At 48.1% G+C, this 27,040-nt stretch overlaps 1 protein-coding gene and 1 long non-coding RNA gene across 2 annotated transcripts in view; one reads left to right on the top strand and one right to left on the bottom strand.

Annotated features, from left to right (window-relative positions):
* Positions 1-1,272, top strand: part of LOC109291204 — a 19,415-nt gene extending 18,143 nt beyond the window's left edge. The window contains exon 3 of the long non-coding RNA XR_002095769.1: positions 1,123-1,272. This is a non-coding gene — a long non-coding RNA (uncharacterized LOC109291204). The remainder of the gene's footprint in view (positions 1-1,122) is intronic.
* A 4,855-nt stretch (positions 1,273-6,127) lies between these two features.
* On the bottom strand, positions 6,128-25,159 carry LOC109291202 (solute carrier family 22 member 13-like). The gene is made up of 10 exons (XM_019508092.1): positions 24,763-25,159; positions 16,861-16,964; positions 15,818-15,972; positions 14,594-14,762; positions 13,883-14,003; positions 12,708-12,802; positions 11,582-11,796; positions 8,909-9,017; positions 7,616-7,825; positions 6,128-6,649 (listed from the first exon to the last, which is right to left on the bottom strand). Exons 1-10 carry the CDS (start codon positions 25,129-25,131, stop codon positions 6,562-6,564), a joined length of 1,635 nt encoding a protein of 544 aa, XP_019363637.1. The 5' UTR covers positions 25,132-25,159; the 3' UTR covers positions 6,128-6,561.
* Between the last annotated feature and the right edge of the window lie 1,881 nt (positions 25,160-27,040).

The raw sequence follows: 27,040 nt of genomic DNA, 5'->3' as shown, positions 1-27,040 counted from the left end.
CCCTGCTCTGCTCAATTCACCAGCAGGACGGACCAGAACGGGGGTGTGGATCAGACGCCTGCACAGGTCTGATCTTAAAGGCCTATTTCTAACCCACGCCTGATATTATGCAACCAGACCCAAACCTGCAACTTGCATTAGCAACAACTTCTTACCTACAGGTGGACCCAACCTGCTTTAGGCAAACCCATGACCTGACCCAAATTCTGTTCAAATGCTGACAGACCGGGGGGGGGAAAACACATGCTTTCCTGGAAGATGCAGCATGTTAGTTTGTCCCGGTTCTGCAGAGTCCATACAGATCGGGCACTTCAGTGGGGCTTTTTGGCGCTGCAGAGGTGGCACACCCTGATCTTTCTTTTGTTTGGTCTCCTTGGCAGACATGCTTCCTTCTATGTTTGATCTCATTCATGCTGCTTCTTCCACTAAAGCACATTTTTTTTTCATAGATTTCATAGACATTAGGGCTGGAAGGGACCTCGGGAGATCATCGAGTCCAGCCCCCCGCCCAAAGGGCTGGAAGTCAGCTGGGGTCAAAGGATCCCAGCAAGATAAGCATCCAAACACTTCTTAAAGGAGTCCGGAGCAGTTGCTTGCACCACCTGTCACCTTTTCACACCTGTCAGCAGCCAGTGGTGAGGTTTCCATTCCAACCTGATTGTAACCCGAAAATAAAACGTCAGACCCGCACCCAAACTGCAAAATGTGAAGTAGTTCACATTCTCACCCAAACCCTACTCACTTTGCAGGTCACCTGCAGGTACCTGACCCAATGCAGGACTCAAGTGTGGATCTCCTCCTCCATGACTTGCTTAAGGTAGCGCTGGAGTCAGCAGACAGCTCTGACCATAAAATGAGCTTTCCTCTCACAGAAACAGCTGCTCTAACAAACGTGTAACTAGCCCTTCAGTTTGCTTCTTTCTCCTTTCCACTTATGTTTTACTGTTACACCAGAGTGACTCATGATTTGCACAACTCTACCCAACCTTGATCCGCACTGAAAATCAACACGCATCACTAGTTTAACAGTGACAGTGACTTTTCATCCTCAACTTCAAGATTCATGGCAAAGATCAACTAATCCAGGTTTGCAAAAGCACCGGGAATAGTTACTATCCTAAGCACAAGAATGATGATAGCAATGAAGTTGAGGAAATAAATAGCATACCCCTGGCAAGCAAAGATTTGCAACCTAGAGAGAGCATGGAGTCTCTGTCGCTGGAAGTTTATGCACGTCTGGGATGGTTTAGACAGGTATGATCCTGCCTTGAGCAAGGGGGTGAGCTAGATGATCTCCTGAGGTCCTTTTCATCTCTCTTTTTCTCTGGATTTGTAATAGGCAAAGCCCAACATTAGACTTCCTGGGACAAGCAAAGACATTTGTGCCACTGCTACTTGGCCCATGCCACATGCGCTCTGGTGTCCACGCTTGCTGGCCCCAGCAGCCTTACCTGGGGGCCTCGGGGAGCTGCAGCCACAGAGAGTGGCTCTGGCTGGCCAGGCTCCACTTTTGGGCAGCACACCCTGCTGCCCCATGCGCCACTCCAGTTTTTTTTGCTGTGGGTTTTTTTTTACTCCAGGAGATCCCAGGGTCAAAAAACACACCCATGCTGCAAAATAGCGGTGCAGGGAGCGCCTGCCGGTACAGTGTGTGGCATGGCAGGCGGGTCTGCGGCGCCACATACCACACGTCTGCACTCGTCTGGATGCAGCCCCTTAATCCACAGGGCATAGAAACTTTGAAAGTACCCATTAAAGGATGAAAGTGAGAAGGCAGTCACAAGAGCTACCATAAATAGAAAGCAAGCACCTGAGATGGTGAGTAATAGCTTTACTCAGCAGTAAAGGGGAGTCAGAAACAGGGCTGTGTCTGAATAAAGCATCCTCCTCATAGTTCATATCTATTGCAATCAAAGCCGTGTCTGTTCTCTACCGTGAGAAATACTACCCTGTTCCTGGGCAGGGGAAGGAGAGGAAGATGTGGAAAGTAACAGCTTTTGGCCAACAGCCCAATCCAATAGGGACCCCTAGAAAAGATGAAGGCACTTTTCGTGGGGCACCAGCCTATCCCTTGGGAGATGTTGGTTTAGTCCCCAGCTCCACAACAGACATACCTGGTCCTGTGACAAGCTCCCAGTCATTACAATGGGGCAAATAGCTCCCCTCTTGAGATGGGAAGCTCTAAGAAAATAAATTAATCTAAGGCTGCTACCTGCTTGGATATTCTGCAATAATAGATGCGCGCCCTTGTCTGTATAGGTGATGTTGTATTACGCTCATTCAACAAGCATGTGTCCCACCTTTTTCGCCCCTTTACTAATCTTAACAAAGGTCCAGATGTACATAGGAGATTAGGAGCCAAGCATAGGCACTGTTTGCAGGCTTTGCACACATGCCTCTGACAGGAGACAACAGGTAAAGAGATTAATAGTTGAAACATCCTTCCTGCCACAGTGAGAGCAGGCAAGTGAGTCATGTCAAACTGTGCAGGAAATACTGATAACAGAGGGAAAATCTGCCTTTCTAGTTTAAAAGACCAAATCCATAAAAAAAAAAAAGTACTTGGAAAAGCTACCCAGGGGCCAGTCCAGCCCTGTAGAAATCTATTTACTGATCCTCTTTGAATGATTTCACCAGCTCAGGTTAACCTAGCCTAATAGTTTCTTATCCTTCTGAAGTCTTTTACTGTGCACGTGTCTTATAGTTAGTAAGGGGTTGGCACTTAAGAGACCTAAATTCAATTGCAGTTGATCTTTCTCTCCAAAACTCTGTTGGTGTTCAGGTCGGGAATACGTGCCTCAATACTTTTACCAAGGGAGAAACCCTGAGCACCCCCAGATGTCGGGCTCATTTCTAGTCACTTTATAACAGACCGTATATAATGCTTCTCCAAGGTAGTACCAGGCACTGTTTGCTGCTCCCCTTACCACAGCAAACGGTAAATCTGTGAACTCATCAGGGAGAAAGGAAAACTCAACATGTGCCAATTGCCTCTCCTGCTTTGGAAAATTCCCAGTGAACATTACTCCATAGGAAAAATTAAAAAAAGACTTTGCTGTACAACCCAGGGTGGCCACAAACCTTATTTCCTTCCTCTAGACAAAGTAATCACAAACTGGAAGGGATCCAAAAGGTGTGAAGGACCAACTAGAGGCCTAGAGGGACCTCAAATGATGCTTCTCATTCAGGCCCCTGCTCAAGGGACATCCTGGCTGGGAGCCCCTGGACAACTTCCCAGCGTCAGTGCAGTGATTTCCTCCAGCTCTGAAAGAGTGAATCGCCTGCTGCCCAACGCAGTCCGCTCTTCCCAGTCACCCGAGGCGCTCCAGGGCACGGAAGAGAGGGGAGCGCTCGAGACCGCAGCGATGAGGGTAGTTTCTCCCATGGTCCTTCTGAGTCTCGGGTCGGGTCATATGACAGCTGTAAGGTGGGGCAGTGCAGGCGAGGAATAGGGGAGGCCCCTGGACCCCTGAAGATGGGTGGTGGGAGAGGTACGAACAGGTGTCTCTAGCACTTGGGAGCATCCTTCAAGGTTCAAGTGACCCTTCAGAAGGAGTCTAGCCTGGCTGTGGAAAGGCTTTGATGGTGAACCTCATGGTTGCCCCAATTTGCCAGTTTTTCCCAACCTTCATAAGCCTCCGTCCTCAGAAGAAGGGGCTATGAGGACCACCAAGTTCTCAGCCCATAACCCAGCCCAGGAGTGAAAACCCGGTGGCCTGGCTAAATCAGTGCTCCCCGCAGCCTTCCTCGGTGCTGGCCAGAGCCTTTGTAGCCTGCACCTTGGCGTGGGTCCCTCAGGGAGTGTGCCCTTCTGGACTGCCAGGGTTTATCATCTCCCAGATGGCCCTGCCTGAAGAGCTGCACTTTAACTGCTCGGGCTAACTGAATGGGCTCGTGTTCACATGCACATGTGTGTTAGCCCTCACATGAATACCTAGGCACCAGCTGAGCTTAAGGGTCACGCAGCAACTTGGCATCACATGTAATAATTCAGCAATGCTCCATGGCAGAAGGCCCTTCCTCCCAGAGTACTTGCCGTGCTTCCTCCTGGAGGTGAACTGCCCATCCCCGACACCTCAGGCACTGCACAACCCAAACCCCCATCAGCCCTTCTAGCTAAACCTCAGCATTTCCACTCTGTTCCCGTCCTTGACTTTCTTCTTCAGCCCTACTAAGCTCTCCCCCACAGTATGCACCCCGTGGACATGCACACACACTTGACTTCCCCCTCAGATGAGAGAGCCAGCCCCGATTGCACCCTGTGCTTTTGGAGAGAAGGATCCCAGGACAGTCCCCCACTGCCCCAGCAAACATCTCCAGGGCCCCTGGGTGCAGCCTCGTAAGAAATGTCATCAACTCCTTTGTACCTTTGGTAACACATCCAGCCCTTTTCCACCCTTGAGCACCTAGGTGTGGTGTGTAAAACCACAAGAGAACATCATTCCCCTGGTCTTCCTGGTCCAGTCAAATCCCTAGCAAGCTGTAAAGCTCATGGGATCCCCATCCAGATCAAACCAATAGAGACATGTGAGAGTGAGCGACTGCAGCAACCTCTAGTCCCCCCGCGGTAGTAGGATGCTGAACTGAGACTCCAACGACAGTGTCTGCCACAGCCTTTCCGTGCGACTTTGGGCAAGTCCCTTCACCTCTCTCTCTGCATCCTTTTTTCCTATGTCTGTCTGCTCTATCCTACCTGTTTGTACAGCACCTAGCACCGGGAGGGCCTGATAACCTATAACTACTGCAGAAAAGCTCAGAAGGCTCCAAATCCTAACGTGGTGCTCATGAAACATGCTCCCAGTACACAACTGCCAACCCCAGCCCCTGCTCCCAAATTCACAAACCCCATTAAACACAGCCAGCATGTGCAACTCTCCCACCGAGCATGCATGTGCCAGACGTGTGCACATATGTCTCCCACCATTTGCAATCCTCATCTTGACAGTGGTAAATACTATTGATATGATGTAGAGACTGTCAGTAAGATGGAAGAACAATTGATATTCCAACATACTCGGATAATTTTTATTTATAAAACAAGCTTAATCCAAGAAGCTGGTAGCGGGTGTCCAAGATTGTCCATAATTACTCCATGATTTCCCCTCTTCCAGGGCCCGCACACGTTCCAGTCCTTTCCCTCATTCTCTTACACAAAGGCTTGAGGGAAAAGGGGGCCCTTGAGGTCAGACAACACCTGGCATGAGAGCACTCATCCATACGTGTCCTGACAGATGGCAACATGGCATCACCCTCCACCAGTGGACTCCGTACACTAGAGTTCACTGGCCACAAGGGATGCCTTGCAGGCCACAGTCCCAGGAAGCAGGTGAGGTTGAATCTGCAACCCCATGTTGATGCTTTTCCATCACATCTGATTCAGTTTAACCACAAAATAAGCAGAAAACTCATCACATGGGAAAACTGCCAACAGGGGTTTCACCGGGCGTCCTGGTGAAGCAAAATTGAGTCTTCTTTGAGTTAGGCAATGGCAGTGCAACTGGCACCGAGCTGCAGGCGGTCAAGCAAAGCACAGGAGGGCTGCCTCTGCTCCAAGCTTCGCCCAGAGCAAGCGACTGGTCTGACCAGGCAGTCTGGGAAGGTGCAGCGTAGGGAGGGGAGCGGCTTTCCTTCACTGTGAGGATAAATCACAAGCCCACCTGTAACAGTGAGGGGCATTGTACAAACAAGCAAACAACACAATATCCAAGCGGATCATCCCTCGAGTGGGATACGGTCTCCCCTGGGACCTCAAGTTCCAAACAGCTCATTGATTTCCTTGGAGATTCAAATTAAACTGGTCCTGATGCTGGCAGAGCATCTTGAGCAGGAAAAAAAATTGCTGTGTGAAGGGAAACACTTCTTTCCAGCACCGTCCTGCACACAAGGGATCTCCAAAAGTTTTCAGTTGAACAGCCAGATCCAGTGACATCTAAAGGAAATTCTGCTTTCCACTAGGCCCGTCACTTGCTGCTCCTACAACAAACCTCTGGCTTGATTCTTCTTACTCGGGTAGGTCGGAGCTAGATAAAAGGGGCAGGGTTTTGATGCGCCGGTGGAGAAGAGAAGGAATGAGAGATGAAAAGACTTACTAGATGATCTAGCAACATGCATCCACCTGGTTGTTTCCTTCTACTCCATCCAGTTCAGATATACATATTGCAAGCAAGGCATTGGCTTTGCGAGGCTATTCCACAACTGAATAGGTCTCATGCTTGGGAAAGGTTTCCAGAGACGGCGTAGGTGCTGACGGACGAGAGGGAAGGGAAGGGGAGACTCAAGTATTTGGCTCTAACATCTGATTTTTTTCCCGTAGGTGATTAACTTCTATTTTCTCCAGATCGGACTGTTCTGTCCAATACTCACTGAACAAAAGGGACAACGTGTAGTGTGTATTAGGGAACCCTAGAGGGGGCTTGGAGGAGACAAATGGGGAAAAAAAGAGGTCAAGACCTAGTGAAGGAAGAAGGAAAAAATTAATGAACTGACTCCTTGTGGATCTCACACCCGACAGCACTGGTTGGTCTTTGATTCCTCTGGATCGGACAATGGCCGGGGCTTCCTCTAGAAGCGCGTGGTCTTTGTGCCTTCCACCTCTTGCCTGTCCTTTTTCTGTCTGAGGGGTCCATTAGGACTAGCATTGTCGCTGGACCTAATGAAAAGAAATAGGGTTAGATACAGCAGACGACCCCTTGATTTAGAGCATACTTGAAGTACAAGCTGCCTCTCCCAGGGCTACCAAGGGCTTGTACACTTTCTCACAGTCGCTGTGCTGCTCTCCCACCCCCTTGCGACCATGGAAGGAGACTAGGTGTGGATCAGGGGGGTGCACTGGTGCACTTGCACCCACCTTTGATTCTTGCTCCACCCAAAGTTTAACATAAACTTCCTGGCAGCGTTTCTCATCAGGTGGCAGTGAAGAAGTCACTTGACTTCGTGGCTTACGAGAATCGCCTGATTCCTTCTCAACTCTTCATCCACAGCTGTGAATGGCCCTGTCCCCGTGTTAATGGTCTTGATGTGGCACCAGCCAAGCTACTCTTTGTTCTGCAATTCTGCTGTCTGCTAGCTGCTCCTGGTAACGAACCTCCTACTTCCCAGCCCTGCAGTTTGTTTGCAATTCATTTCAATGAATTTATATTTGCTTTTGCTTCAATCTTAAACTGAATAATACAGCCGTAGGCCCCTTGCATATTAGTAAAGCTTCTGGCTCATTTTTAACTGGAGAAAAACCCGCGTTGTTTTATACGGGACGACGAACGTGCCCCTTTTCACAATTTTAGACCCACCCATAAAGCAGCCTCGTTTTTCATCCCCAAATGTTATTACAGCCCCTTCTGCTTTCTTCCCTCTACCTGGCAAGGACTCCCTCCCTCAGCCCGACAGCCAGACAGCTCAACTCTTCCAGCATTGATATCTTTTGAGCTGCCCCCTAGGATGCGACAGCCCCTAGCATTGTCCTGAACCTCCATGCACTTCGTGCATCACACAGTACACGTCAGGCCTTGGCGTGCCTTGAATGACACTGAAGAGGGAAGCAAGGAAGCGGTCACCATTTATCAGAAGGGCAAAGCAGGAGGGGGACAGGAGCGACTGCGGACGCACGGCAAGGACCCACCACTGGTTCTCCATGGGCTCCTCGGTGCCGTCCTGAAGCTCTTTCCCACGCGTCTCTGGAAGCAGGCAGCAGAGGATCCCCCCAATCACCGGCGCGCCTCCAAATATTGCCATGGGGATCACAGAGTTGTAGGTGCCCAAGAGACCAATCAGAGGGGAGATGATGCCACCAAGTCTGGCTGACATTGAGCACAGCCCTACCCCGGTCTGCCTGGTAAGGGAACAAGGCATGAAGGGAATGAGGAGGATGCACTAGCCGGGCTGCTGATGGCTTTGTCTCCCAAGCCTTGCTCTGCTCTACAGCTTGTGGGATATTAGTGGCCAAAGGCAGCTGTTTCCCAAAATCATTAACTTTAAGGAACAGAATTAGGGGGCAGAGGGGGAGGACAACTTACTAATGACAAAATCCTTTGGAGCTAAATAGCCAGCTGAGTGCCCAGGCTGGCCAGAAGTGCTGCCTCTCAGACAGGAGAGGACAGACATGATCACTCAATCTGACACACTGCTTCAATCCAAAACCATTACTCCACCACATTAACACAGACGGTATCTCTCCACCTGGGTACATCTAAAGCCCCCATCTCCAAAGCACTTGACTATGGGGTTCAAATTCATCCACCAGATTCTAGGTTAGCAATGGATCAGCGCTCACATCGCACCAGCCGTCAAGACCTGGTCCACACCAGGGAAACTAATGAGCCTCCAAGCAAACCAAATTCTGCAAGTTTTTCAAGGAACTCAGTGTCATTGCTGTTGACCACCCAGACATCATGCAATCCTACGGCTTTCATGCCATTTGGCCTCTACTCCAAATCTTACAACTTAATGTTGAGGGTTTGTCGGCTGCCGAGCGAAGCCTAATCATTGTTCTTGCTACTTGAGGACCTGCACTGAGCAGGCTATCACATAGCTTGGCAATTATAGACACGCTGACCGACCAGATCCTAGAATAAAAGTGGAGGCTGACACCTGTGCATCGTAGCAGTGGGGAAAAGATGAGACTACTGCTCAGGGTCTGTGGCGGCTCAGAAGTTTTCTGATAGAGCTAAATCGTAAGAGATGGGCCAATGCTTTTTTTCCAGAAGGGCTTCATCCAAACCTTCTGCAATCATGTCAGAATGACCTTATTTTTTGTACTTTTTGAGCCAACATGAAGTTTCCTAAAAATTGCCCTAAACAGACAAACGAAGAACACCCACCCGCTGACGACAAAGACTTAGTCTCATCCTCACATTCAGCCCAGTCACCTGAGGGAGGGCACCAGAGCAAGTCAAAAGATCCTCTCTTGTCTCACCTGACCACAGTGGGAAACAGCTCTGCAGAATACACGTAAGAGACAGAAAAAGAGGCTGCAATGGAAAACTTCCCAATGACAGCCAGCGTCGTGGTCACCACCGGCAAATCTGGGGGCAGAAAGAGATGGTGTTCGAAGAAGTGTATGGAAATAGGAGTCTCATTACCCAGACAGCAAAATTATTTATCACAGCCCAATAAGTGTACACTGGGAGCTCCACAAAAGCCTCACCTCCCCTGGGCATCACCTTGACCCCTTTCAGAGGGCAGTCAGTTCTTCCCTGGAAAGCCACCCTCAAGACTTCATGTTCTTCCTGCTTCATTAATTTTGAGATCAAACACATTCCCAGCACAAAGGCCTTTCCCCCTAATAGCCAGCGCTACATTGTCCCTTTGGTTTCTGTCTGCCAAGCTGGATGCTGTTGTGTTAACCATTATAACCAGTGATTGAAGATGCCCTTGGTGACCCCTGTGCAACGAAGGGCTTAATCTGATGAAAAGCCTGCAAGTCTGTTGGTGATGCATGAGACGCATTAAAGTCCTGCTTCTGGCCCTCCAGCTGCCATGGGTCAAGGGAGCTACCAGGACAGAAATCTTATTGCTGACAACGAAGGCAGAGGACACAACTTGGAAAGCAGGCGGGGAGCACATCCCTCGAGTAAGAAAGCATCTATTTTACACAGTGACCTGTCAGAGTAAAACCAGACTTGGGGAATCTCCACAGTTTCCAGCACTGTTCTACCCCGCTTCCAATTAAAGACCAACCTTTATTAGCTGATCAATCAGTGCTGTCCCCTGCGGGTTTTGCTCAAGATCAGTTATGATCAGTTATACCCAAAGAGTGACTTGCCCAGGGGAAGTCCAGGGAGTTTCACCAGCAGATGACTTTGGTGGTGTTGCGATGGAGCTGGAATTAGCTCATAAGGCTTATGACAGAGTTTTGCAAGAGGTAAAGGACAACTAAGCCACCTGCTCCAATGGACTTGCAGTATAAGCTGCGTACAACACTACCAGAGGTGACTCCGACAGTCCTGTTCACAACATCCCCTTTGCCTAATTAATACAGGGCTTTTCAGATGTTTGAATCCACTAGTCGAAAATGTTTTCAGGTGGCAGGCTGGAAAAACCCTGCTCGAGTCTGATGTGGGCCAGCAGTGGGACTCAGTGCCATTGCTGCCACACTTCTCCCTGCCACCTGACCATGACATAGATGAAGCTCCTGGCTGCCAAACACAGCCAAAGCCCCCCAGCTTCATGGGATGGATCCAATGGCTCTTCAGGCTGACTCCCTGTTCTCATCTCATCTACCTAGCCACGGTCCAACAGGCAAGTCTTTGCGACTGCTCCTATAGACTAGGGACAGAAGTTACACAAAGTGGTTTAAGTCATAAGAAACTGGCTTAAATCTGTAACAGAACAGAAGCTCAGTGCAGATAAACCGGTTTCAAATGGCTGAAACTGGTTTAAGATAAACTTGGTTAAATGTAGTATCAGACTTAACTCATTTGGGTCAAATCAGTTTATGAAGCTTCTGTCCCAGACCACTTCCTGGTTCAAATTAAAGCAGAATCCCCCGGCATCCCAGTATGCTTTCCAGCCTTGGGCTGGGCTGTGCTGCCTGTTCCAGCAGAAAAGTGTTGGGGGTGGGGCAGGGACTGCCCCCCAGGAAAACCCCAGCTGGAGTCTGGGGTGAGGGAGTGGGGGTTAAACCCACCTTACCCCAAGTACAAAGCTGCCCTGTTGCTAAACTTACTAAAACTTACTGCCAGCTGCAACTGTGGACTACAAATCCAAGAGGTACCTGGAAGCAGGAAGAGGAAATGATGAGCAACCCTGGAGAGTCCTGCTGCTGTGATTCTGGACTGCAAATCCCACAGACCTTGGGGGCAGCAGGAAGAGGAAGCAAACACACAGCTCATGCTGGCTGTCAGAGAGGTGTGCTATAGTGCCCCCCGGCTTCTGGCCTGAGCCACTGCAGGCATGTGGCTGCATTCCCCGAATCAAAAGTAATTGTGTGCCCAGTTTTTTCTCAGTTTAATCTCTGTAGCTTAGACTAACCTGCAAAGACTTAATCAATTAAGCCTCAGTTTTTTTGACCGTCTGTACTTAGCCCTAGGGTGCAAGTCTAGATGAAACAAACACAAGTCACTCCTACATGCCTCCCTCTTTAGAAAACTGCTGGTCTAGAAATATATTTAAGGAGCATTTTTTTTTTAATCTCTTCAGCCAGACTTCTACAGGATACTGAGCCCCCTGCCAGCACTTCAGAAAGGAGGCGGCAGAGACAGTGAGGAGGGAGATGAAAAACAAAAGGGAAAGGCACAAAAAAGAGGAGGCTGGCCCTCTAAAACACCCCTTTTGCCAGGCAAGAAAGCAGCCGAGGAAGGCAGGGCTGCTCAGGGGAGCCCTTCGGAAGGCCAGATGGGTTTTAAAGGGCCAGGAAGGTAATTAAGAAGAAAGCAGCACTAAGGAAATTCAGTCCGTCTGGAATGAAACCACTTGTCCATTTGTCCCCAGAACAGGCCGCTGACGTCTGGAGTAAGGGGCTGAGGGAAGTCCCCGTTCAGCTCAGCTATGGGTGGAAACGAGCTGGAACGTAAAGCCAAGTGTCTGGGGCTTGAGCATGGCACATACCGGGCAGGCAGGGTGGGAGGTAATGTGGAAGGCCCTGTACCTTTCGGGATGCCGGTGATGATCAAGCACATGACCCCACCCAGCAGCAGGCAGCCGCTCTGGGATTTCTTCCTCCCAAACCACTGCAGCAGGTAGATGCAGCTGAAGCGAGCTGGTATCTCGACAGCCCCAAACACGAGCTGCGTCAGGTAGATGTCCAGGCCAAAATTCCCTACATTGAGGCTCACTCCATAGTACACAAGGCTGTTCACAAACCTGCAAGCCAAGCAGAGCAGAGCAGGTTTATCTCCAGGAGGGTTGTTAGCTTGTTCCATGGGGAGGAGAAGCAATCCCTAACCACATCTGTAGCAGCAATTAATTAGCCACTCTTAATTGGCCAGCAGGCTGGGATCAGAGAGATGAGGAGGGTTAAAAACAGTCAGGAAAGGGCTCAGGGGAGGCTGCTAAGGGAAATCAGGCAGTGCCGGAGATGGTGCTGTTGGTTCAACAGGCAACCGTCTGAATCACCACCAGATCAGCCTGACAGTAACACTCCTCAAGGCACCTGTAAGAGACAGTTACTCTCCCCACTTCATAGATGGGAAACTAAGACAGAGAGAGATGAAGACTGTTTCCACAGCACAATGTAGCGCCCCGCAGGCATCATTAAGCTGCCTCTAACCAGGCTGGAGCATGGCTCAGGTAATCCTCCTCACTTAGGAGCAGGTGGAGTCCTGACAGTGATACTGCGTCCAGTACCCAACCCAGCTCAGATACCTCTGAAGAGCATATGGACATACCCAAAGTGACTTGGGTAAATGCAACATGGGGAGTTTTTGGCAGAGCTGGAAACCGAACCCGAGTTGTTTTAGCCCCCATCCAGTGCAAAAACCGTACCGCCAGCCTTCCTGGATATTCCTTTTAAAAGACACGTGCTTTAATCTCCACATGTAGTACATTTGCTCACCAATTTCTTAGGAAGCAAGGAGAACCCAGATATTAACCATAGGAAAGTAGGGCTGGAGGACACCTCATAAAGTCATTTAATCCAGCCCCCTGCTCAAGGCAGGATCATCCCTGATTAAACTGTGCCAGCCACTATGGGGGTATAAGCACAGATGCACAATCCCTGCATTTTTTATTTTTAAGTAGTTGATATAAAATGTAGTAAGATCTGGACAACTTACCAAGCACTTGACATAATTAAAGTGACTTTTCTCAGATGCCGCTTCCTGAAGACATCCAGAATATTTCCAGACTTGGACTCCTTTTCAGGGGCCAGCTTCAAAATTCCCAAAACAAGAAGGTCAATGTACAGAACAGACCCCACCAACCCAATCTCACTCTTTAGGAAGTCAGTGGAAAAACTTCCACTGCCCAAAGGGACAGAATAAACTGAGCTGTTCACTGTTATGAAGTAGGAGGGTTTGGCGACTACCAGGGCTTCTGAGAGCAGCTTCTGGAGCACATCACAGGAGCATTAGATACTCTTTCAGCGCTTTCTACCAAGGAAAATGTTTTGTGATGTCCATAGCAATGAATAATCAGATGATCCATGCTGCAGCACAGCTTGTGTGCAGCACAAAGCATGTTTTAAACATTATTCAAGGCTGATACCCGATAGCTTAAGAACGGGATTTAAAGGTTTGCTTTTGGGGAATTGGCTTACAAGAATAGGTATGTGTATATGCGCTAAAATGGTTCGGGATGAGCAGCAGGGGTTAACTGATTTTTGAAAGCCTGGGTCACACGCATGCAGTTTCACACAGCCTTTGAAGCAGGCTGACACAGCAAGGCCACTGGATACACACACAGCCTGGGAAACTGGGGCATGTACCACACTGTTCCCTAACATGAGATGAGGTGGCACCAGCTCGCCAGGCCAAAAAGGGGGGCCTAGGATTCCTGTTTTGGGAAAGGTGTGCACGTGATGGGCTTGGACTGTGCTGGCAACGCAGGATTTGGGCAGTGTGAGGACAGCACAGAGAGACCAACCAGTGACAGCCATGGATGGGGAGTCATCAGGAGGGAAGGAGAATATAGAAGCAGACTTGAGAGTAACAAAGGGTACTGCCTGGCTCCCTCCACCCAGGAGCGGTCTGCAAGTGCACCGTGGACAGAGCGCATGCCCCCAGCCCATCTCATCCAACCCACTGGGAGGGAGGGGGGCGGCCTCAGCAACCGTTATCACTGTGTATCAATAAATTTGCCTATTAGCGAATGGAAAGGTTGTGGTCAGTCTAAGCGTGGGTCCTTGCCTGGAACAAGGCATCTGGGTCCTAAATCCAGAGCCAGAAAATGGTGCACAACGTGGGGCTCAGGACTCTGACCCAGGAATGATTAACCCCCGAGTGCCCATTACCTCATCAAGCAGTTCTGGTGGGATGGTACGTTTATTCATAACTGCTGCCTTTTGAAACAGTTTTTTCGCGTCCTTTATCTTCCCTTTTGCCATGAGCCATCGAGCAGATTCAGGAAAGACCCTAGGAGGCATATGAGATCTTGGTTCTTGGTTATCAGCCTTCTTATTACACACTTGACTTCATCTATTTGATATCTTCCATGCTAGTGCAGGACCTCTGATGGCATATATGTGTGAATGGAGACCACGAGGGGTCAGGGGAGTTGCGGCCCAACCAGGAAGCCTGGTCTCAACCCACACAGGCTCTTGGTTACCAACCTTCGTGTAACACACTTGACTTCATCAATTTGATGTTGTCCATGCTGCTGTCGGAGCTCTGATGTTGAGCGTGTGGGAATGGAGATATGCATAGCTTGGTGGGTATTTGTGGGTTGCTCTGGTTCAAGAGAAGTGTTAATACAGTAACAAGGGACAAAATTTAGGCTCCAACATCCACATTTAAGCACCCAAATAGAAGCCTTTCCAGATACTGAGGATCTTGAGCACCCAGAAGCTTCCCTCAACTATGCAGAAGCTTTAACACTGCCAGGTCTTTCCTGGGAAACTCAAGTCTTTCACAAGGGGACGAATCCACTCTGGAGCACACATATAGCCCCTTCCCACACACGGCACTGCTGTGCCCAGAAGGAGCACTGTCATATCCACACTTACCATACGTAGAAGAAAAGAGCAAACACGGGAGCAGACCCAGCAATCTGCAGCATCCTCCAGTTGTGAATGCCATAAGCCAAGCCAGCCAAAGTCATCTGTCCAAAGGCAAACCAGCAGTGGGAAATTATCACCGCATGTGGCCGATAGGAGATGCCAACCCATTCAGTGGCTAGAAATGTTAATACAGATTCAGTCAGGGCTGTTGAAAAGACTTCTCTGCTATTCTGAGTGAGGTCAGCTTTTTTGTGAGGACAGTGGTCTTGCGGGAGAAAACACAGAATTAGCCGTCAGGAATCTGGGGTTCGAGCTGTCATGTCATAGGAGCACAGGGAAGTAGGGCTGGAAGAGACGTCACAAGGCCCCTTGCTCAAGGCAGGATCATCCCTGACTAAACCATCCCAGCCAAGTGTGGGTTCAACCTGCTTAAAAATTTCCAGGAATGGAGATTTCAGAACTTCTCTATGTAGCCTGACCACCCTCACACTCAGCAAGTCCTTCCTAATCGCCAGCCTAAATTTCCCCTGCTGCAGCTTGGGGCCATTCTTCCTAGTCCTGTCCCTTATGGCCTCAAAGAAAAGCTCTCCTCCATCCTCTCTATAATCTTTATATCACCTATATAAAGTATTTGAGGACTGTTATCAATCCACCCTCAGTCTTCTCTTTTCCAGACTAAATACCCCTAGGTCTTTTGGCCTTTCCTCAAAAGTGATGCTTCCCAGTCCCCTAATCAATTTTGCTGCATCAACCGGCCAAGCCGCGTCACACTGTCTGAGGCTTTCAAAATGAGCCTGTGGTCTGGGGCATTCAGATGCTCAGCTGGAGGCACCTTGAAAGGGTCCGATTTTCATCGGGTGAGCGCCCAGCACTTCCTAGAAAATCCAGTCCCATTACACTCTTGTAGAGCACCAAAGATCCCTTATTGTCTTTGAATATCTCAGCCTCAACTCACTCATCTGTAAAGTGGGTGTAATAATCCCCTACTTTTCCCTCTTACCACAAGGCTTGGTTAAATAGCCTTTGTGAGCCACCAGTAAGGAACACCACACAGATGAAAAATCACAGGGCTTTTCCAGAGAAAAGGTACATAAAGACCATTTTACTCTGAGACATTCACTCAATAGGAAATAATGGCATTGAATTTTTCTCCATGGAGCCTCTTCCATTGCTTTCCATAAGGCCATGCATTGCGGGGAGCTAAACCTCCTAAGAGCAAAGGGATCTTACCTAAGGCGAGAGTGCCGATGGCAACTCCTGACACAGAAGCGCCGATAGCCCATCTCAAGGCCACATAGACATAGAAATTTGGCGCAAAGGCTGTTCCGATGCCAAACACTCCTTGTATGAGCAAGCAAACCAGTGTTGTGGGCCGACGACCAATGCTGGGGGTAGAAAGAAAGAGGTCAAACTCTGGGGCCACAGCAGTTTGCTCCAGGGGCTAATTTTTATTGTGTGAAGTGATCCACAAGCAATAAATAACAACGACATCAAGTTTCACAGCTCCATATTAATGCACAACAAAGGGCCAAAGCAGCATGGGCCATTACCCAGGGCTTTCCCTACTATTGTTGTAGCCTGGAGGAGCTCCTGTCATGACCTAGGGACCCCGGGTCAGTGCAACACAGAGACAGTCGCTTCTCCAAAGATCTTACACTCTAAATATAAGACCAGACAGCAGGCACATGCCTAAGCACCAGCCAATTTTGGCCCAAACCAGAAATTCTGGATATACTTCATTATTGCCTTCCGGAGTGGATCAATAATCCACTGTTGTTTTCTTACCAAGCTGCCCAGCCGCAGGGCGTTTCACCTCCTCAACAGTGGGTCAAGGGAGATGTGGTCTAACCAGGGAGCCTGGCCTCAAATAGCAAAGAGGAGGCACGGGGCCCTCCAACTGCAGCTGCCACGAGGGATCACGGCAGCATTATTAAATCCAGTCGCTTACATTTCCATCTGAAATCTTTCCAGATTGCCATCCCATCTCCCTTCTCCCCACCATATAAAACATTTCCTTGGAAATTTTCTTTTCACTGTCAACGTTCTCCACAGACATATCTCCACCGCCATATTTGACCAGGTTTCATTATGAGCAGCCACGCGGAGGTCCGAGTCAGGTGCCTGGGTTTACACCGTGCTTCACCTGGGGCTCCGGCGTCCTGAGGATGCTGCCTGCTGCCTCCGTCCTGCGACCATCCCAGCCCCCGTACAACGCTCCCCAAGCAGGCTTATGCCGTTGGCCTTGCACAAGTCCATCGTCCCATGTTCCTTACCTGTCACTTAATGAACCAAAGATGAAAGCCCCAATGAGAAGTCCCAGCATGAAAATGGATTGGGCGATGTCCGTTTGCTCTTTTCTGTCGCACACCAGGTCAAACTGAAGGAAAGAAACACATTTCAAAGGACTTTTTATCGATGGCTGAATTCATGACCTGCCGACAGCACAAATATTCCTAGAGAGAAAGGGCAAGCTAGGTAAACTGGCCTCCACATCCAAACCACCTGGCGTTGGTGGCTGCCAGTAGACAAGGGTTACTCCAGTCTCAAATGTGTTTGCAGATAGTACTGGTCAGAGGTCTTCCTCCCAGGGCAGACCCCATATATCCCATGAAACCACCCCGCTGTCTAAAGGAGTTCACTGTCAGGAGGCTTTTCCTGATACTGAGGCTCCAAAAATTCATCCCGATACCCTGACGCTGCGTGTCCTTATTGACTGGTCCTCTCCCTTCAGGCCAATGTGGAATGAGTCACTCTTTGTAGCTCATCACGTTTTGCTTCTTTATTCTTTCCTTCATACATCACATGCCCAAGTACATCTATGACATCTAAGTAGCCTCACTGTGACCTATCACCCATGGCCACTCTCACTCTCAAATGACTTTCAACTCTTTTTCCCAGTAGTCTAGGAGTAATGAACACGTATGCATATTTCTTACTGTATGAATATTTCTTTCTTTCTTATTTCTCTTAGCTGGGGCTAAGAGGGCTTAATTATATCATTATTTATAGAAACATTAGCCCATCAATTGAGCCGGTGGGTGCACTTGCATCTGTAACAACATCCTTAAACATAAAAGGTATCGTAACATATGGTCTACATTGACAGCAATCAACAAGACTTTTCAGACAGAAATCTCAATAAAAGGATGCAGAAGGAGACAAAATCTAACACACTCCATGGCTAATGAAAGCCTTTGTATACAAAGACTTCTAAGAAAAGGAATGGCCCCACTCATAATAGACTACAGGCAACCCCCACTTAGCGCTCTTAATTGGTTCCCAAAAAACAGAGCGTTAAGTGGAGATAATGGCAAGCAAAACCAAAAGTTTTTGAAAAACCAAGATGGCGACCGCAAGCATTATAACGAAACTCGCCGCGCGCTACGAGGAATCGGGTAGCGACGTAGAACAAGCGAAATAGCGCTAAGCAAAACAGCGCTAAGTGGGAGTTGCCTGTAGTTCAAGCCAGATGTGTGTGATCCCAATCCTGGGACTTCCTAACGGTGGTGGGTGAATCTTCATTCTTTGAAAACCTCTTATAATGAAAAGCTGAATTAGAGCAGGAAAGGGGATCTGTAGGTGGCCATTTAGAGGTACCTAGAAGAGTATGTAAAATGTCGGTAGCAATTCACAGGGTGCTCCGGAGGGCTTTGCGGAGTCCAGTTCAGACACTGCGTTAGAATCCATAATCCTGATTTACAATTCACAAAGAACAAAACCGGTGGCACTCTCTATAGAGGACCACGACGGGCCCAACAACTGCACTTTATCAAAAAGTCTGAAGTCAGGAAAAAGGCAGGGACTAATGGAGAGGCATGAGCTTTTATAGGCACCAGTCTACTTCATCAGATGCCATAAATGGACCGGAAGAAAAAGAAGATTTTACACGGAAGGAATAAAGGGCAAAGTTTCAGATTGGTCCCTGCCCTGAGGAGCATCACAAAGGGGAAGGCAAGTTGGACTTTGCTATCATCAGTCAGTGCTAGGAGGCACAACAGCATGGAGAAGGTCATCATTAGACACAAGGGGCACATCAACTTGTGCTATTAAATGTGCCTGAATAAACTCCGGCACAGTTCATGGCAGGGGGGCCTGGGGGTCAGCCTGCCAACCCGGCGCTGCTTTACCCCAGCTCAGTGCGCTCCCGAGGGGCTGGTTAGGGCACAAGGGGTATTTTTACACATGCAAGTGCTGCAGCGCTGGGCACTTTAAAAGCACCCAGTGCTGCAACGCATGCCGTTGTATAAGCTCTGAAATACATGTCAGTGCTGAGAAAATGGTGGCGGCGCACTTTTGAACTAAAACATCTCAGAGGTACTTTAGTTCAAAATCACGCCGGGGCTATTACCTGCACGCTGATACAACTGCACGCGGCACAGCACCGTTCACCTCAGCTCGCGTGCGGAGCAGACTCGATTAATCAAGGCTGCCCTGAAGCGGCAGATCTCCAGCGCATCACGGGGGGGGGAAAAAAAATGTGCATAAATGCCCAAGGGTCTACAAATGCAGGGGCTGCCTGCCAGCTAGCCCCGCATTGTAGCACCTCATGCTGCACTCAGCCCCGGTCACTGGCTACATGTGCGTTTGAGCGCATGTAAGTACTCAGCTGTAGGATAGTACTTGTGTCAGGCAGTGCTATCCTAGGGCAGCGTTAATTAGTTTACTGAGGTCTAATAGCACCTTATGTGTAGACAGTGATGCTCTACTGTGGAGCTAATTAATCAACTCTGCAGGAAAGCACACATGTAGATGCACCCAAGTAGGCTCATCCACAGCCCCAGACTTAGTCGAAACCTTCCTTGTCATCGACTTCAATGGGTGTGCAGTCAGAACCAGAATTCCTTGTGCTGGGAACTTCCTCAACCAGTCACCAGTGGAGACTTTGTTAATGAGACATGTCTTCCACGGCAAACCCTCACCAGTGAGTCCAGAAAGTTTGCAGTTATGATAAAAAGCACAAGTGAAAAAAAGAAGCTTGTTTGCAGACAGGCAAATGAATCAACAGGGTTTTAATTCTTTTGCACATGCCCCTTTCCAACAAAATATGGCCTCCCCCCTCCTGAAATTGGACTTCCTGCCAAATTATCAAGTGTTTTGCACAAAGCAGCTGTTTCTTATGCAACACGACGCTTTGAATAAACTGACATTTGCACAGACAATGGACTTGGAATGGTATTGGAGAAAATGCTGAAGAGACTAGGAACCATTTCCAGCTCTGCAAAATGGAAATACTTCAACACTGTTCACAAAACCATTTTCCAGCCTGCTTTATTAGTTGGTAATAAGTGTGAGGATGGGAAGCTTTCCATTAATGAAGGAGCTTTCGGTATTTAACCCTGTATGTAATTGTAGTTTCTGGTTTGGGTCAAAAATAGGTACCAAAACATCCCAAGACAAGCAGTTCTCAGGGTATGCTTGCCTGCTTTCTACATCCAAGAGTCTCAGATAAGCATGAGAGATACAATAAGAGTCAGAACAAGACTCCTCCCAACTGGATCTTCTCTCAAGTTATATTTTCATTCTTCAACCATCTTTAAAGGCTGCTTGTTTGCCAGCAAGGCACATTCCAGATTTTAACTGGAAAAGGGTGTGGGGGGAACCACGAACATTTTTCTAACTATTATTACATGCATTTCCTGTTAGAAAAGTGCTGTAGATCTACTATGGACATCATGAGCGTACAAGAAAGCATATGAACGATGACAAAAGCCATAAAAAAATATCAGGACAATTTTCAGAAAGGCTGTGGCTGGTGCCTCTCGTTTTGTTAAAGCCCGTTGGTACTTCCCTCAATGATGTGGTTTGAGAAATCGCCTTTCATTTCCAAACACATCCCTGCATGGAGACGAGGAGCAACAAAACCCTTGACTGTTTATGAAAAGCCTTAGAAAACACAGGTTCTGTCACAGAAATCATGGGCATGTGAACACACAACCTTATCCTCACTGTGCTTGGACAAGGTCAGGATGCAGGCTGGAAAACTGGAACTGGCTCCTTTCCACCTCTCGGAGGTCTTTATAAAGCCTCTCTTACCAGAAGCAGCTGAGCGCTTCACAGTCAGTAATGTAATTATCTTCACACCACGGCTATAGGGTAGGACAGAGCTGTTTTACCTGTTTTACAGGTGGGAAAATGAAGAACAGAGAAGCTAAATGCCTCACCCAAGGGCAAGAGAAGAGCTGTGATATAGAAGAATATAGACTCATCTCTCCCCCAACCTAAGCCTGAGCTCAAACTATCGGTATAACCTTGCATGTCTCTACCCGGCTGCTCTTACTCTGCAAGCAGAGGGCTGGTCCAGACATATAATGTGGGAAGGATACACCTGAGGCTGTCCTCTCTCACCCTTCCCCTCTCCTGCCCCAGCCCCATACCGCCTGGGCCCATGTGCAAGAGCAGCAGCAAGCAGCTGCCAGGCAATGTATGTCACAAAGTGCAAGGTGCTCTGGCAATTGTAGTTTTCTAGGGCAGCAGTGGTGTTTGGCAGCAAAAAAAAAGCCATGGGGTGAAAGTCTCCCCCTGCAGCAGTAAAGTCCGTGCTGGGAGGGCAAAAGAAAAATGTTGATGTTGGCAGGAAAAAATGGGGTTAATTCTGCCCCCAGCAGCAGCAAACTCCACTGCCACTCTACAAAAGTGTGATTCGCAGACTGCCTTGTACTCTATGACACATTGTCGGCTCCCTGCAGCCGGAAAGCACAAGTGGAGAGAGGGACAGGAGGGCAAGGCACCTCTTTTCCTGTCCTTCTAGTGCTCCCCCACAACCCTTAAGAGGTGCCTGGGGCACGTGCTCCACTCACCCATGCAACATTACACTACTGGCCTGGTCTATTCCCAACTACTTGCATCTCGTCAGCTAAAATCAGAAATAAACAACCGAATGAAGCTAAATCAAAGGAAAGAAGTTAGCATTGCTGTAAAATGATTTACAAGGCAGTAGAACTTTCCCAGGTAGACAACCCCCAATGCACACCCTCTTCATATCAGAGAGTGATCTTTCTCAGCGGTAAAAGTAGAGTCCAAATTTCGTTCCACACCTCAGTCTGCAGGGTTGGATTTTGATCTGCAGGATAAATCCAGCCACCTCAGCACTTCTCCATAGCATTCAGCCCATATTCTAGGATGGAGTCAACATCCCAGTCCACGGGCATGAGCATCCCAAAGGAGAGTCTGCTCTTCTTGTGTCAGGGTTGGGTTGGATCTAGCTCATGTTACAGTGATGAGGCACATTTATCACCATGGACACTTGGCAAAAGATGGGGAATGTCATTAAAAAAGCTAGGAGGCAGAAGAGCAGCACTAGCCATTTTTTAAAATCACCCTAAATCTCTGATAGCTTTTAAAAATGCTGAAAAGTCTGCCACGGTGGCTTTCCCTTGAGCCAGGCTGCACTATGGCATATGGCTGTGTTGGTCCCATGGTGTAAAATTAATATTAAAGTGCAAGGATTGCTCAGAAAAATAATCAGCTAAGAGAAGAAGAAAAATTTCAGGGAGTGTTCTCCTGTCAACCTCATCAGCAGCACATTTTAGTCTGCAAGGAAGTACTTTGTAACCTGCCTAAGTACTTTCAGAAGTCCCTACCTGCATTCATCCCTAAGGGTTCTGCAATGTCCCCACAGACAATAATGCCAGGCAACAAGTGTTTACCTTTTCCTGATTTCAAAAGTCTTTTAAGGGCAAAGCAGATGCCTGTCAGGGAGCACTGGTTGTTAATGATGAAGTAAGAGCGACTTAATCTAGGGGACTTGGGAGACACAGGTTTAAGCCCAGACCCTCATATTTGAGTCCCTATCATTAATTGCTTTAGAAGTTAGGTCTAAATACTTTTAAACATTAGACCCTTCAACTCTTAGGGTCTCAGTTCCCATCTTCAAAACAGAGAGAACTATCCTACTTCTCAGGTGTTAGGAGGCCAAACCATGAAAGGTCATGAAGTGATCAGATGCTGTGGTCATGAGTCCACCCTGTCTGGTAGATAACCTGAGCTCTGAGAGACAGGTAAGAGATGTGTCTTGGGTAGATCTGAATAGAAAACAGTGCTAAAGCCCCAGAGCAGCTATGAAAATCTCTTTCTGAAGAAAGAGGGGAAGGGTATAAAGGATTTTATTTGCACAAATTAAAACACTTTCCAATCATTATCCAGCCAGGGGAGGTCTTTATTTCTGGGTCTTCTGCTGGGGACGGGCCTAAGAGGGCAAGTGAGGGCATGCACTGAAAAATGACTAAGGGCATGTCTACATGAGATGCATTAATACTCATTAACCTAAGCTAAGGTGCATTACAGACACACATCCACATGTGTGCGCCCTTAATGCACATTAACTTAGGCTAATTGCACCTAAATTTGATACCTGCAAATGCAGGTAGTTAAAGTGCATTAGCACACATGTAGATGTGGCCCAACACTAACTTTAGTGCCGGGTCTGCCCAGCCTGAGCCCAACCCCAGAGCTTCTGCCTGGCTGTTGCACATGGCTTCAATTTAGGACTAAAGTTAGTCCCAAGTGCTGGCAGCCATGTGGCTGGAGGCTGGAGTTCCCCCCGATGGCCACAAGGGCATGTGGCAGGACTGGAAGGACTTGGGACTAACTTTATCTCCAAGTCCTTGCACGTGTAGACACCTGCCAAAAATCGCTTAATGCACATTAGCTTAATGTGCATTAAATTTAGTCACACTTATTTGCACATGTAGATGTGCCCTAAGTGTGGCACTGAGCTCTATAATACCCTCTTTGCAAGTACAAATGATTCAGTTTCTTTCCCCCACCCCTCCGTCTCAGCCCTGCATCACACACCAGCTGAGTTTCTTCGGCCACGTGCAATACCTCCAGCTAGAGGGACTCTACTCGCCCACTCCTGCTGCATTAACTGCCTTTTAGCAATACATTGCCGGTGGGGGTTTAGGATCTTGTCTGCTCACTTCAGGGTCCACAAAGGGGAGGGAAATCACAGGCCAAGTGATTTTACCGCAAACAGCTCACCACTGCTTCCCAAGAAATTAAGCCTAAGAGTTACTGGTAAGGGTAAGAGATACCTCAGCTGTTCTAAAGCACAGGAAAAGAACACAAAAGAGTGACAAACTCCAGATGACAGTGTACAGGGGACCTCAGAGGTATTACATACCACCTCTCCCATTGAAGCTGCAGCAAGTGGTTTACTTGCAAGGTTAAACATGGACCCTGCCCCTTGGAAAATGAGTGTCAAAGCCTGGATGTAGTGAATGTTTTACAGACTTGCACTTTTCCTCCTTGTATAAGCCCTCCTCAGTAACCCCCATCCTTCTTTCTACCACTAGGGAGGAGAAAGGAGAAGGAAAAACCTACCAAGTTGTGAAGAAAAAGATAAAAAATTGGACCTTTACATTTTATAAACCCTAGCACACCCCCTCTCTACTGCTGGGTGACCCTGAACAACTGAGCTCAACATTAGCTGCCAGAGAAAATACTACAGGTTGCAGCCAACATGAGAATGATGACCGTGGCTCGGCACCAAGTTGCTTGTTGAAAAGTTCAAGGTTCAGCTGATTGGGTTGAAATGATGCAAGCAGGAGAAGCACATTACAAGCCAAACCTCCCATGTAGCTTAGCTTATGACCACAGGATGCACTGAGAACATGCTCAGGCCCTGGTTGGACTATGGCCCACCACCAAGGTCTTGTCCTCCTTAGCTGCCAGGACTCATGGCAAGAGGTGACAAGTCACCGCCACAGTGCACGCCCTGCCAGGCACTCCCAACAGCCCCCCTCCACAGCAGCACTGGCCACTGCCACCGAGTCTCTTCACAGTAGCATGGGAGAATGACTGCTGCTGAATGCTGCCACTGTCCCATGCCTGTGGGCCAGATCAAATAGCTCCATGGGCTGGATCTGGCCTGCAGGCTGGAGGTTGGCAATCCCTAAGCTATACCATCATCCATCAGCTGCAAGTATGTACTTGATCCTGTCTCCAAGGATGCTAGACTCAATGACTATATTATGCTTCAGTTATGCAAGGCCCCATGCATTGCATAAAGATATAATTCTTAGGAGCACTACGTTACACCGCGTCTACCTTAGCTCCAGTCCCATTTAACAACTCCTAACTTGCTCTATCTACAGAAGTTGGTGGACTTCAGTCAACATTAGTGCTACTGTACTGAAGCAGTCAGGTTTTAGGAGGGACAAAAGAAGGTTGCAAACCTTAGTTACGAGCGTTTCTTCAGAGGAAAAGTACACCCAGCCATCTCGGCACTTCTCTGTGGAATTCAGCCCGTAGCGCCGGATGGAGTCGAGATCCCAGTCCACTGGAGTATACATGTAACATTCCTCATACGAGCCTTGCGTGTTGCGAGGAATAGTTAAATTCAACTGCTCCTCCTTGGTCAGGTTTGGATTAATTTCCAGGATCCAACTTGTATCACAGTGATGAGGCACACGCTGAACCATGAAAATCTGGCTAAACAGGTGGAAAGAAAGGCTAGGGCATGCAAGAGAAATCAGCACCACTAACCATATCTGAAACCGCCCACAGTCACCAGCAGCTTTTAAAACTTCTGCAGTGTCTGTCATCTTGAGCTTGGTCTGTGGCTGGACTGTCCTGCAATCCCCTTTCATATGGGTGGGAATTAATGTTTAAACACAAAGCACACTCCACAGAAGTACATGGGAGTGGCAAGAAGATAATTTTTCATCGGGACCTGTGCTGTTCAACCCTCTTGCATGATTGTTTTACGTTTCACAGACACAGCGTGTAATGTATTAATCACCTTTTACCTGAAAAAAATAGGCAGGGGACATTGCCTTTGCATGGCAGCATCAGAGATCACATGCACCCTTGCTCAGAAGAGAGGACCTGGTGACTACTGGTGTCGACACTGCTACATGACCTGGGATAAGATGCTGATGACAATTTTCAAAACAACCTCCAGTTTGGGGTACCCAAGTGCTGATGCCCAAGTTTGTAAGGTGAGGACTCAGACACCCCACAACACATTATCAAGAATGTTGAATCAAGGTGGTTTCGGTGAAGTCAGGCCCAGACCGAGTAGGGTGGGTAAAGAGAAAAGAGGCTAGTGACCACGCTTCTAAAACCCTGGTTCAAAACCCTGCTCTGCAAGATTTTGACCAAGTCTGATGAGTTTCCCACCCGATGCCAGCAGTATCCTACCTCATGGCATACTACAAGTTCCAGATACTGGAAGATTGCGGCCTACATAGATGTTAGGGTCGGAAGGGACCTCAACAGATCAGAGTCCAACCCCCTGCATAGGCAGGAAAGTGTGCTGGGTTCAAATGACCCCAGCCATGAAAAAGACTAAATACCAGAGTGGTGGATCCAGACCCTGTGAGTCTCAAATATGAGCATCCACAATGTAGAATCAGTTTAGTAAATGTGAGGCTTCAGCTATCGGTGTCCACCTCAATAAAGCATGTATAGCATGTATCCAGCCCAGCAAGTTGCAACCAAATGGGGCAGGATAAAATTGTCAGGACTAAAACTCCTGTGATACAAGAAGCGCCATTTTCCTCAAGGACTTGGGCATCTCTTGAGGATTTTACTAGCTAGTAAATGCAAAGCGTATTATTAGGCCTAGGAAATACCTTGTTTCCTTCCTCTATTGCCTCTAAAAACAGTGAATCTTCCAACAGTTTGAAACTTGGCTGGAATGGATGCATGTCTGGTGCATTGCTTTATATAGGAGAAAGTTATTTTTAAATTAACAATGGGAGAATATAGTTTAGCATGGACTCAGATAGCAACTAGATCTGGAGAAGCAAAATGGAAATGGTTATTTTGAAACAAAGTCTTGCTCAACTTTTTGGTTTCAACAGTAGAGTAGTGGCTTGTTCTAACTGGCTTAAAGCTGTTCACTGAAGTCATGTTTGTAATCTTCCAGATGGAGTACATTGTCATGGAGGCTCTCCTAGCATGAAGAGGTACCCACAGTGTCCCAATAAGAAAAGAGGTACAGTCTTCTGCAGAAATCCTTCCCCCTACCCAACAAGGTGCAGCCTGTCAAGCGGAGCGGTTCTCATAACCTGACCAGTCAGACCAGTCCAAATGACCAGAGCAAGGCACTGGGAGAACAGATACGTGCCCTAGGACCCACAAAACAGGCCATATGTTGTAATGCTGGTCTTTGGATGTGAATAAATGCAATTTTACACATACATCTGGGCTAGGGACAGACATTACACATAAACCGGTTTAGGTGATCAGAAACTGGTTTAAACCTGTAGCAGAACTTAAGTTCAGTGCACATAAAGCAGTTTCAAAAGTGCCCAAACCGGTTTGAGATAAACTAGGTTGAATGTAGTATCAGACTTAACTGATTGAACTCAATCCAGTTTATGCAATTTGTCCCAGACCCCTTCCTGGTTTCGGTTAAACCAAAGTCCCCCTGCATCCTAGCATGCTCTTTGGGCTGGGCTCTCAGCTCCACCAAAGCAGGGCTGGCCCCACCCTTCCACTCCCCAG

Source organism: Gavialis gangeticus, unplaced genomic scaffold (assembly GCF_001723915.1).
Source record: "Gavialis gangeticus isolate Ggan-Ray unplaced genomic scaffold, GavGan_comp1, whole genome shotgun sequence".
In the NCBI taxonomy this organism is placed as follows: domain Eukaryota; kingdom Metazoa; phylum Chordata; order Crocodylia; family Gavialidae; genus Gavialis; species Gavialis gangeticus.
This window is presented reverse-complemented; position numbering and strand designations above follow the sequence as displayed.